The sequence below is a fragment of the Tachyglossus aculeatus genome, chromosome 10 (genome assembly GCF_015852505.1).
Source record: "Tachyglossus aculeatus isolate mTacAcu1 chromosome 10, mTacAcu1.pri, whole genome shotgun sequence".
NCBI classification, from domain to species: Eukaryota; Metazoa; Chordata; class Mammalia; order Monotremata; family Tachyglossidae; genus Tachyglossus; species Tachyglossus aculeatus.
Window position 1 is genome coordinate 46,618,932 of NC_052075.1, and position 12,082 is coordinate 46,631,013.

The following is a 12,082-nucleotide window of genomic DNA, read 5'->3' on the forward strand; positions in this document are numbered from 1 at the left end:
CCTGACTTTTCCGGTCTTGACTGTTCAGGGTGGATGGCGACCCCAACCTGCGCAGGCCTAATGTTAGGTACCAAGCTAATGGGAGAAAGTGAGGCTCTGCAGAAAAAATAAATGCCTGGAATGGCACTAGGGTGTTCCCCAGCAGCACACTACTCAATTACTGAGTCTTTTGTCTTCTCCAGACCCCAACTTAATAATAATAGCATTTGTTAAGCACTTACTATGTGCAAAGCACTGTTCTAAGCACTGGAAACTTGTGTTCCCATTCTCTGTCCTCAGAGTCCAGGCAGGCTGGCCACCGGCCAAACTCGGAGGCACAGAGATGCCAGCACCTTCACAAAGCAGCTGTCAAGAAAACCCTCTGTAATCTCACAGCAAAATTCCCTGTTGGCACCAACTTGGCCTACTTTGAAATGGGACAGAAGGCGCTGGTCTTGTTTCTAGCATTACTAGAAATCAGGTGGGGCACCAGTGCAATTCAAAGAGCTGTGGTAAATCGGAACAACGGTCTGACAAAAGAATAGAGAAAGAATGGGGGTAAATAGAAAGTAATGCACCTAAGGATGAAAAAAAAACACGCTAAGACAAGATGGGGGATATCTGGCTGGAAGCTCATAACTGAAAAAGCTGATATTAAAAAAAGACAACACGGTATTAATAAGAATGTCACGTGAGAACAAGGAAGTAATCTTTTTACTAAACTCTATAATTAGTTCCCTTTAGGGTGTTATGCGGTCCAATTTCTGTCAGTGCCCGCTATAGGCAGGGAATGTGTTTGCTAACTCTGTTGTATTGTACTCCCCCAAGTGCCTAGTACGGTGCCTATAAGTACTCCCTCTTCTAGACTGTGAGCCCACTGTTGGGTAGGGACTCTATATATTGCCAACTTGTACTTCCCAAGCGCTTAGTACAGTGCTCTGCACACAGTAAGCGCTCAATAAATATGATTGATTGATTGATTGATTGCTCTGCACAAGGTAAGTGCTCAATAAATACCACTGACTGAATGATTGTCCTTGGAGGAGAAAATGTGGAGGGTCTAGAGACCATCATGTTTAGAGACATGAAATCAAAGAAATTAAAGGGACGGAAATGAAATATTCAGTCAATCCTTAGTCCACTCACAACCCTTCTGACCTTTCCTGTAGGACCTGTCTTCAAATGTATGAAGAGGATACGGGACCAGCCATCCACAGAGGACAAGAGCGTAAACAAAGACAGCCCAGAGTTGGTACCCTTAGCCGCGAAGGAAGAACGTCCTGTCAAAGTGACAAACCCTGAAACAAACTACTGAGGTAGGTTAAGTCTCCAACACTAGAGGTCTTCTAAAAAGATAATAGATCACACTGACAGCTTAGTTATTCACCTGCCTGGAGAGAGGGGATGGGCCCATTTGAACTCTCGTCATCTCTTCCAACTCTATATGATCAAAGCCATTAAGCAAATGTACCTGCTGAAAAAAAAATATTCAAACTGCCATTAGTTTGGCCCTGGGCAGGTGGAGCCTGGCTTTGAGTCCTTTTTTATGATTCATCGGTATGCATTGTTTCTGTTCAACTGGAAGTTGTGGACTGATTCAGGGAAGCAAATTCAGCTCCAAAAATGGAATTGCAAACTTAATGGACCCAGGTTTATGATATTCATGCAGAACACCCAGATTTGAATTACTTCTGTAAACATGTATTACTTACAACTGTCTAAATGGAGGCTAATGTGCTGCTGCTGCTGGAGGAGGAGGCAAGTCATATTTCTTCAGCTGTTTACCCCATTAAACATAATCTGGCCCCTACACAGAGAATAGCTCAATCACATTTCACATTAAGAATACCCTGTAGGTTCTTTGAAATGAAAGCATAAAATCATTTTGTAGCCAAGGATCTCCACACACTTTTGAGTCCCCCTGGGGCCATACTGAAATTTTTTGGCCCCAGAAATTGCTGGCACTGGGGTGTTCACATCAACAGTAATATAAGGCCATCTCATTGCCCTGTCATTTAGGCAGACAAAGAAACTGTTTCATTGTTCAGATAAGAAGCCTGAAGCCAAGAGGCAAAGGGACCCATGTATTCAGGGACATAGCTGGGCAAGGATTCTGAACTCTTACCTTCTAGACAGGCTTCTGTAATGCCTCTAGGTCAGACAAGGTGAAGGGGCCCTGATACTCCATAATGACAGGGGAAATGACATCGGGAAGTAGCCTGTTCTGCTCATACAATGTGAACCTGCCAAAAAACTGGTAACAGCTGATCAGAGACGATCTTCTTCATCCCTAAGGAAGAAAAACTCAGATGCCTTAACCCGAACACAGGCTGTGTTAACGGGCTTGTATGGTCAGGAAACCAAATGACTGTTTTGAGCAAGATCGAGGGAGAGAGATTTAATGAGAGAATATTGCCTCCTGATATAGCCCGTTCCCTCCTCTAGACCCAGAAGACTCAGGGATTCAAGAAAATACCTTGTTGATTCATGAAGTACTTTAATGCCTCTTTCTAAAAAAATCCAAGTATGAAAATGGGAAGAGAGATCCCAAGTCCAAAATCATAAGGAAATGGCCTGCAGAGTTCTCATATTCTCTAAAACAACATCTCCCTAAGTGGGTTTGGTGGGCACACCCTTCTCTGAGTTGTAACGTGGCCACACCTCCACCCCTTTAAATCAATACCTCAGGTTAAGGGACAAGAGGGGATTTCTGGGCTTGGGGCCCAGCACCCCACAAAGACATCTGCAGCAAAGGAGGCTCATAATACCCTACCTTGGAACCCTTGGGGTAGGAGGCTTCCAGAGAAAGGCAGTAAAAAGGGAAAAAACAAGGAACAGTACTCAACAAGTCTTAGTGTTGCTTCATGAAATAACTTAATCTTAATTCATGTGACTTCACTCAACGAGGTTTTCCGTAAAATGGCTATAGTCTATTTAGTAACTTAACTGACTCTCGCTTTATCGCTTCTACCTATGGTCAGTTAATACGGTGTTCGATCCTCCTTAATCTACAAGCATTTATCTAGCATCTTACAGAGAACGGAGTGCTGGATAACAGTCTTTAAATTCTGAAACAGCTTCTGTGCAGCTGTTGACTGAGTCTGGGAAAGCGTCCTCAAGCATTGTGCCTTGGTACAAGTCTTATACTTTTTCTCGTTGGGCGAGTAAAGAGTCCAGTCCCTGACCTCCCCATAAGTGGCCATAGATCCAGCCATGCCTCTTCATTCTTTCCTGCTGTTGAGCAGCATTATCAGGGAATCGTCTCATCTTCCTCGTATATAGGGAAGTAGGGGTAATGCAAAGAATGAAACAAAGCAAAGGGATTGTCGCCAACTCTGCTATCATACTACTGTACTGAACAACTGCTCTTTTCCCCAGTCTCTTGGCGGAAACCCAAATGGGTGACAACTCTCTCAACCTGTTGGTGGTTTCTTCTGATTGTGCAGGGATGACCCACATTTTGGAGCAGCTGCTGAGGGCGGAGCAAGGAGAGGGCAAGACTAGGGCAGCTGTGGCAGAGGAGTAGCAGCAAAATGAGTAATACAACCTGAGAGAGGGGCAAAAACCTAGGGCCTCCCACATGCCCGGAAACTAACTGAGAGGTAATCTCCTTAATAGTTTTGGAAAAGCAAAGAAAGGAAGGAATTGCTGTTCAAGAGGCTGGAGCTAAAAGCCCTTCTCTATTTGAGGGCTGCCGTGTTGGTGGTCCATGAGGCATGACTGCTCCCATGGCCAGAGCTCTGGAATTCCTCAGGTTCAGAGGATTCCCGGCTGTAAGTTCTGTTCCACGCTGGAAAGCGTAAGCGTTCAAAGAAGTGAAACGGGGGCCAGCCGGTCACCCTATCCCCATCCTCGCCCTTCCCACCGTCAGAGAGCTGACCCTCCCTGGTGGCCTTCACTCCCTCTTGTCCTCCTTGTGGGACCGACCCCAGGCGGCCCCGAGGTTCTTCCACACTTCTGAGTACATCAGGGTCCCGATGAAGACGCACAGGGTGCCCAGCCAGTGCCAGGGCGTGAAAGGGTTCTGGAAGTAGAGGATGGAAAAAATGAGACTGACGAACTTGCGCAGCGTCACAACCAGCGTGACCGTCAGGGAGGCACATTCCGTCGTGAGGATGAACACTCCTCGGATGCACACGTACCTGAAGGTGAGGAGTTAAGGGGTTTCCCTTTGTGGAGCAGGCCTCGGCCCTGGCCTGACTAGGTGCCCGGCCCCAGTGGGCCTCAGCCTGCCCTGCTATGCTGGCTCTGAGCCTTGGTCCGATCCTACCTGCGGATACGCAGCTAGCCCTACTCTCCAGGCCTTCCAACGTGCGACCAGTGTGCTTCTGTTCAAAAGGAACCTGCAGTGCTCTGCACGCAGTAAGTGTTCAATAAATAGCACTGATGGATTTAAATTACTCTCTCATATCTGAACACCAATTGCTGACTTCTTTTTCCTATCTTTTTTGCATTTAAGAAGACACAAAACTTTTGGTCTCATTAGAAAGTTTTTGCTTTGTCCTACAGGGAAAATACAAGAAAGACAAAACCGAAGTGAATACTGAAACCTTTCCACAGGTGTACAAAGTTATTTATCCACACTTAACTTTACAGTGACTTTTATTTCCACGCTATTTCCCAAAGGAAAAAAAAAATCTCCCGGGCTGTAGACGGCATTCCCTTCACACAGCACTTTCCCTTCATGCTTTGAGATCCTTTTTTTCTTTCCCCTCCAAGCAAAAAAATCCAATGTTTTCTCTCACCATAGAGAAAACCTCTAATTAAATGGGCACCTTGAGAAGGCCAAATCTTTCCTGTTCTACACCCTTGGCAAAGCAGATCTGAAGTGAAGGGGCATCTATGTTCGAGAATTCTTCTTTAATAAAGGTATGAACCACTTGGACCTTCCCATTCAGGTTTTTCCAGGCTTCCCTCAATCACTTTATTTTAGAAGATAAGTCTGGATGCCATTTTAGAAGAGAACACCTATCCACTAATGAGAAAAGTAATAAAGTGATCCCCCAGTGGCACCGACTTTGGCAAGGGCACAATGGCAGGCTCTAAAAGGATACTGGGTTATGATGTTCATGAGGAGGTAGAACCACATGATGGGCATAGTCACTCCAAGGACTGGGACTTGGTACGGTTCTGTAAAGTAAAAAAGGGATTAGAGATTTGATAGTTCCAAATGCCATGCATTTATCCAGATAAAACGACAAAGGTTTATCGGAGCAGGGAGACATATGATCATGGGTCAGATCTGCAAAGGGCAGGTGTTCTTTATAAAAGGAATTTCTCTCTCAAAAGTTCCATTTGTGACCCAACAGTTTGGGAGCAAAGTTAATAGTAAGCATGCACCGTGCCCCACTAATCCTGCCCCTTGAATTGCCTTGGGAACCCTTAGGTAGCACTTAAACACAGGGAGCAAATTGGGTTTTCCCTGCCCCCACCCCCACCCCGCCAGATCAATTGGGAATCCATGCAAAAGAACATTTTACCCATCAGAAAAATCCCTGCCTGGTTGATCAGAACCTAATCATTTTCAGAATTTCTGGGCTGAACTGCAACAAAAAGTACCAGTAATAAATCTATCATTAGTGGCTAGCTGCAAAGGAGGATTTTGCTTGGCTGGTTAGAAGCATGGATTTTACCATTTTATGTTTCAAACTAAACCGTCAGTGGAATTTATTGGGTGCTTACTGTGTGCACAGCACTGTACTAAACACTTGGGAGAGTACAATATAACCGAGTTGGTAGACATGATCCCAAAGTGAAGTTAGTTCTGCCCTCAGCAGAATAGCAAAATCAGAACAACTTTAACAGGAAAAAGCTTTTCAGATCCTAATCTCCTGTATATGCCTCTGAGCTATCCAATTTAAGTTAACAAAACCATTTTAAGATGTTCTGTTAGAAGGTTACACCAAGAGGACTTTCCAGGAGTAGGGTAAAAAAACGTAAGTCCCAATTCTATTAGCAGCCAAAATATATTATGCCATAAACTTTGCCTTGTTTGCAATGCAGAATTCATGAAAGAATCAGAAACTAGTAAAGATGGTGCAGACAGTGTTTGAGTTAAATTGAGCACATCAAATGGCAAAAAGGCCCCATTTATTCCAACTGAACTATAAATTAAATCATTTTCTTGAAAAATTCATGAGGTAATAGATTCAATTTGAGACAGATTGGGAGAGTGAAACCTCGAGGCAAAAAACAAGAGACGGGAGAAAAAACAGCTAGCAAAATTTCTGAACAGGTGGATATGTCGGGAGAGGATAAAATGATCTCAGATAGACTGCAAAAACTTTTTTTTAAGTATACAGATGATTTTTAAAGTACGCAAGTGAGCAGATGAGCCAGCTCCTATGGAGAATGTTAATTTGGATAATGGCACTTAATTTGATAGCCCATTTCATTGGAGGATTTCACAGTGCTTCAGAAATGTGATCTCATTATCTTAGTAAGAATGCCCAATAAAACACAGAAGCGATTTGTGAGCAGCTCCCAGCACTTTATAGACTTCCTTAAATGCCATCTCTTTCTTGCAGCCTCCCTTGATTAACTAGAAGATCAATGGAGAACTCTTTCGATGGCCAAAAGCTGCTTACTTTGACAGCACTATCCAAAGCCAATATGCCATAAGACCTGATGCACAAAAAGGCAATTATTTTGCATTAGGGAAGCTGAAAAACAAGTGAATTTACTTGCTTATGGTTCTAAAGAGGTGGTAATTGAATTGAAAACCAAACAGACTTCCTAATCCCCCAGCCATACTCTCACCTATGTCTGTCAGAAATTGCACTTATCTACTTAGAGCAGTGCTTTGCACATAGTAAGTGCTTAACAAATGTCATTATTACTTTACTATTACTTCCTGTGCTTGGAAGAGGATTAGCAAGCCACCAAATTCTGACTAATTTGTAGCTACCCCAGAGCTTAGAAACAGTGTTTGACATATAGTGAGGCTTAACATGTACCATTTTTTTTTTAAAGATCATACTCACCAGACTGGCTGAAGAGAATTGCATGATCATAAATATCCGAAGCTAAGAAGAGGAAGCCAGGTAATGGTAATGCATGCTATGGGAACACACAGAAAGAGCTATAAATTCTCAAATCTTAATAATTAGAAAATGTATAACCCATTTACTATGCAGGCCTAACATGGATTTACAATGTAATTCCAATGTGCTACTTTGATACTGTTATATTCAGAATTTATCATGACATTCTTTTAAGTGTGATACACAAAGCAAATAGCATGGTCTCTGTCCACCTGGAGTTTACAGTCAAATAGATAAGATACAGAAAACATGTAAATTTTCCAGGATGCAACAGAGTAGGGGAGAAAGGTTCAATCGATCAATGGTATTTACTGTGTGCTGAGTGTACTTTTCTACTGTTCTAAGGGCTAGGGAGAATACAACAGACTTAGTAGACAAGGTCCCTGCCCACAAAGAACTTACAGTCTAGAGGAGATGTACAATAAAACAAATTACAGATATGTACCTAAATTCTGTAGGGCTGAGAGTGAATGAATAAAGTGGTTAAAGGTTACAAATACAAATGCATAAGCAATGCAGAAAGGAGAGGGAGTACTGGTAATGATAATTTAAGTCAGGGAAAACCCCTTGGAGGAGCTGTGATTTTAGTAAGGCTATGAAGGTGGGGAGAGTGGTGATTATTGTATATGAAAGGGGAGGGCATTTCAGGCCAGAGAGAGGATGTAGGTAAGTGGTTGGCAGCGGGATAGATGAGATAGAAATAAAATAAATAAGTTGGTGTTAGAGGCGTGAAGTGTGCAGGGTGGGCTGTGGTACGAAATTTGTGAGGTAAGGTGGGAGAGGGAGAGCTGATTGAGTACCTTAAAACCAATAGCAAGGAGTTTCTACTTGGTGCAGCGGTGGATGGGCTTGAGGAGGGGTGCTTGAGGAGTGGGGAAACAGCTTGAATGGTTTTTTGGAAAAATGATCTGGCAACAGAATGAAGTTTGGATTGGATTGAGGCAAGACAGGAGGCAGGGAGGTCAGCAAGGGGGCTGAGGTGGGATATAAGTGCTGGGATCAACATGGTAAAAGTTTGGATGGAGAGGAAAGGGTGGATTTTATAGATACTGTGAAGGTAGGACTTGGTGATGGACTGCATAAGAGGGATGAATGAGAGAGATGAGTTGAGGAGTTAAGACTGTGAGCCCCATTTGGGACAGGGACTAAGACCAACCTGATTTGCTTGTATTCACCCCAGTGCTTAGTACAGTGCCGGCCACACTTTAAGCGCTTAACAAATACCACAATTCTTCTTCTTCTTATTATTAGGCTAATTCCGTAGTCAAGCTGGGATAGGACAAGTGCCAGGACCAGCCCGGTAGCAGTATGAAGAGAGAGAAAGTGGGGAGTCCTAGACATTTCATGGAGGAAAAACTGAAAGGCTCTGGTCACACGCTGAATATGACGGGAGAATAAAAGGTAATGCCAAGGTTGTGGGTTTCAGAAACTGGGGAGGGGGAGGGTTTAGTGATGTGGTCAACTCTGTTGGGAAAGTTAGCTGGAGGGGAGGATTTGGGAAGGAAGATGAGATCAGCTTTGGACATACTGAGCTTGAGGTGATGGTGGGACATCCTCAGAGAGGGGTCCTGGTAGAATAAAGAAACGTGAGATTGCAGAGGCGAGATGTCAGGGCTAGAGAGAGAGATTTGAGAATCATCCACCCAAAGGTGGTAACTGAAACCATGAAAAAGGATGAGACCCCCAAGGGAAACCAAAACAGAGCTTTAAGGGAACCCCCCAACCCAAGTTAGGGGGTGGAAGGCAGAAGTAGAGCAGGAGATAAGAGACTGAGAAGAATCAGTTAGAGACAAGAGGAACAGCATAGCCTAGTGGATCGAGCACGGGCCTGGGAATCAGAAGGACCTTGATTCTAATCCCAGCTCCACACTTATCGGCTCTGTGACCTTGGGCAAGTCACTTCACTGAGCCTCAGTTACCTCATCTGTAAAATGAGGATTAAGACTTGGAGCCCATGTGGGACATGGACTGTGTCTCCAACCTAATTCCCCCGACCCTCAACACCAAAGCACTTATGTACATATCTGTAAATTATTAATTACTTATTTATTCATATTAATGTCTGTCTAACCCTCTAGACTGTAAATTCATTAATGGGTAGGGATCGTGTCTGCTAATTCTGTTTGCCTTGTACTCTCCAAAACCCTTAGTACAGTGCTCTGCACATAGTAAGCGCTCAATAAATATAATTGATTGATCTACCCCAGTGCTCATTACAGTGCCTGGCACATAGTAAGTGCTTAACAAATACCATTAAAAAAAAAAGAAAAAAAATATGCCATAAGCAAGTCTACTGCACTACACAGCAAGTAAACAGAGTATATTTACAATATTGTATCTTTCCATTCTGAAGAATATTAAAGCCCACGTACGGTTAAACTGATACCCAAGCCCCGTACCTTGGATAGTTTACGTGACCCAGCATGCAAGCCTGCCATAACACTAAGGAGTTACTCACGTTGTAAAACAAAGCCTCTTTGGAGTGTTTTCCAAACTGCTTATATAGCGTCTCCTGGAAGATCCCCATCCGGGCAGACATCAAAAGGGCAAACGTCAGTGCACATATACCTGGGACGAAAGGACAGTGCTGTCACCTTTATAATCCTTTCAGAAGCATTTTACAAGAGTGCCTTGCTCTCTCTTTCAACCCCACCCCTTAAATTTAGGCTCTTCGTGAAAGAAAATAACTTCTAACCATGGAAGAGTTTAAAATAAAATAAAATATTCAGAAGATTAAGAACCAGAAAGCCCTAGGCTAATGTCCTCATCTTTAATAATGCCTCCCTCCGTGGCCTAAAACATTATTTCACATCTTTATGTCACCTTGTTTTTGTCTGCAAACCTCCACCTATAAAAGGGGGTATATCTACCTGGCAAGGACATTATGTGGATGGACTAGTTAAGATCTGCACATCCATTAGAAAAAGAAAGGATCCACAACATTGGTACGGGCTCAGATTATGGATTAAGTGTTCCACCAGGGGATACTGTCAAAGATCAGTAGCTAAAAAGGTTTTAATTAGTAGGGAGTGGGGAGGGGCGATAGCGGCTGTTTTCAGGGCCTGAACTTGGATGCCATTATCTGCCTCTACCCTTTCTGTCAGGAGACGGTGAGGAAATACTGTTTCTCAGTCCCAGCCCCGTCCCCAAACTCATCTCTACTCATCTACTCCAGATTGCTGCCTACTTCCAAATATTTGTACAGAGTGCAGCTGAACTCATAAAGATTGCAAAGCCGCCTCTCCTCACATTACATTTTCAGGATTTATAGCTCCACTCAGAAGCACTACCCTATTTCTTAAGCACTAATTCATGAACACACAATCCCTTTTCCTTCTTTCTCCTGTCTATATTATTTTATTATTAGCTCCTATTTCTCCCTCTAGACTAAGTTCCTGTAAGTGTTCATTACTCTAGTGTAACCTTCCAAGGCTTGGCACAGAGTAAAGCACTAAACAAAGACCGCCGACTGACACCACCATACCTGGCCTGAATTCTCTTTGGGTCACGGGTTCAGAATTTCCCTTTGCCATGGGAACTGTGCCTCATGTGTTCAGGTGGCTAATGCAACTACACATTTAGCACCAGCTTATTCTCCTCTGACCCCAATTTCCTGCTCTTTTTTGATGGTTTCCACTCAGGATAATCTCAACTTTAAAAGATTAAAAACTATCTCTCATGCCAATGCTTCCTTCAATACTCTGATAGTTGCCAAATCCACTGCTCTTAGATGATTATTACAGTGCTGTTCCTTGCTGAAAGCTAGTCTTGTTCCTGAGGAAAAAGGTACTGATCATTAGATTGTCACCCCCTCGGCCTCTAGGTACTCAGTCCACCCCCTACCCCAACAGCACTTAGGTGCATACTTTAATTTCGGTCTCCCCGGCTAAACTATGTATTCTTCTAGACTGTAAACTCCTGGTGGCCAGGGAATGTGTCTACCAACTTTTTTGTATTGTAATTTCCCAAGTTCTTAGTACAGCATTCAATCAATCAATGGTATTTACTGGGCAGGTACTGTCTGCAGAGCACTGTACTAAGCACTTGGGAGAGTTCAGTACAACAGAGTCGGTAGATATGTTCCCAGCCCATGAACCTACTGTCTAGAGGGGGCACATTGTAAGCACTCAAGTATCTCTGATTGACTGACTGATTGACAGATCTTCAGCATTCATTTTCCATTCTTGCTCTGTTTGTTTTCTTGTAGTCATCTTTCCTATTCCCTTCATTCCTCCATTACCTACCTCTCCAGTTTCCCCAAGAACTTAAATTTCACTTAGAACCTCCTGGGCAGGATAACACAACTCCTCTCTCCTTTAACAAGCAGTGGATTAAGCTGTCTGATTTTTAAATATCCCCCAAGTGTTCTGGATATTGCAGGCCCACAGATACGAATTAAATCATCATCTCAGCTTCAGTATATTCTGGCTGTCTGTGCCTCAGCGCAGTCAGCCGGATGGGGAAAAAGGATTAGGGTTTATGACACGTGGCCCATTTAACCAACCCTCTTCTTCCTGGTTTCCAGCCTGAGCCCCAATCCATGGCCCATATCCTTGGAGGCTGAAAGGAAGCCTCATTCCTTGGGAGATGCTGCTGCACATGTGTGGGGCAATCACACACAGCCAGTTGGCCCTAATGGCTTCTGGGATTTGTAATTCCAGAGGTTCAAAGGAACAACTGCAAATATTCTGTGCATATGAGGCAGTGCCTCAATCACTACATTACAATCATCCTGGCCCTAGAATCAATTGTACTTATTGAGTGTTTACTGTGCACAGAACACTGTACTAAGCACTTGGGAGAGTACAATATAACAAGGCCCTGAAAGGGGGAAGTCCCAGGAGGCAGGCTAAGCTTGGCCTAAAGGTAGCCAGATTTTTCTCTGACCTAGCCAGAACTAGCCTGTGTGCACAGAACACATGCCAGGTTGCTCACCGTCTTCTTTAGTTGCACAAAGAGGTCCAAATCCCCAAGAATCAGCTTTTCCTACCACCTATCACAACCAAGCACAGTGTTCCCCTAATGCAAGGATTATCAGGAAAGACTCTGGCCACTGAGCC

The 12,082-nt window shown here is 43.7% G+C and overlaps 1 protein-coding gene across 2 annotated transcripts in view; it reads right to left on the reverse strand.

Annotated features, from left to right (window-relative positions):
* Positions 1-961: 961 nt before the first annotated feature.
* Positions 962-12,082, reverse strand: part of SLC35B4 (solute carrier family 35 member B4) — a 30,886-nt gene continuing 19,765 nt past the window's right edge. For both annotated transcript variants that reach the window (XM_038753183.1, XM_038753182.1), the window contains exons 7-10: positions 9,481-9,590; positions 6,963-7,038; positions 5,034-5,109; positions 962-4,121 (exon numbers count right to left, since the gene is read on the reverse strand). In XM_038753183.1, coding sequence (XP_038609111.1) covers positions 3,875-4,121; positions 5,034-5,109; positions 6,963-7,038; positions 9,481-9,590 — 509 coding nt within the window. In that variant the 3' untranslated portion in view covers positions 962-3,874. The remainder of the gene's footprint in view (positions 4,122-5,033; positions 5,110-6,962; positions 7,039-9,480; positions 9,591-12,082) is intronic.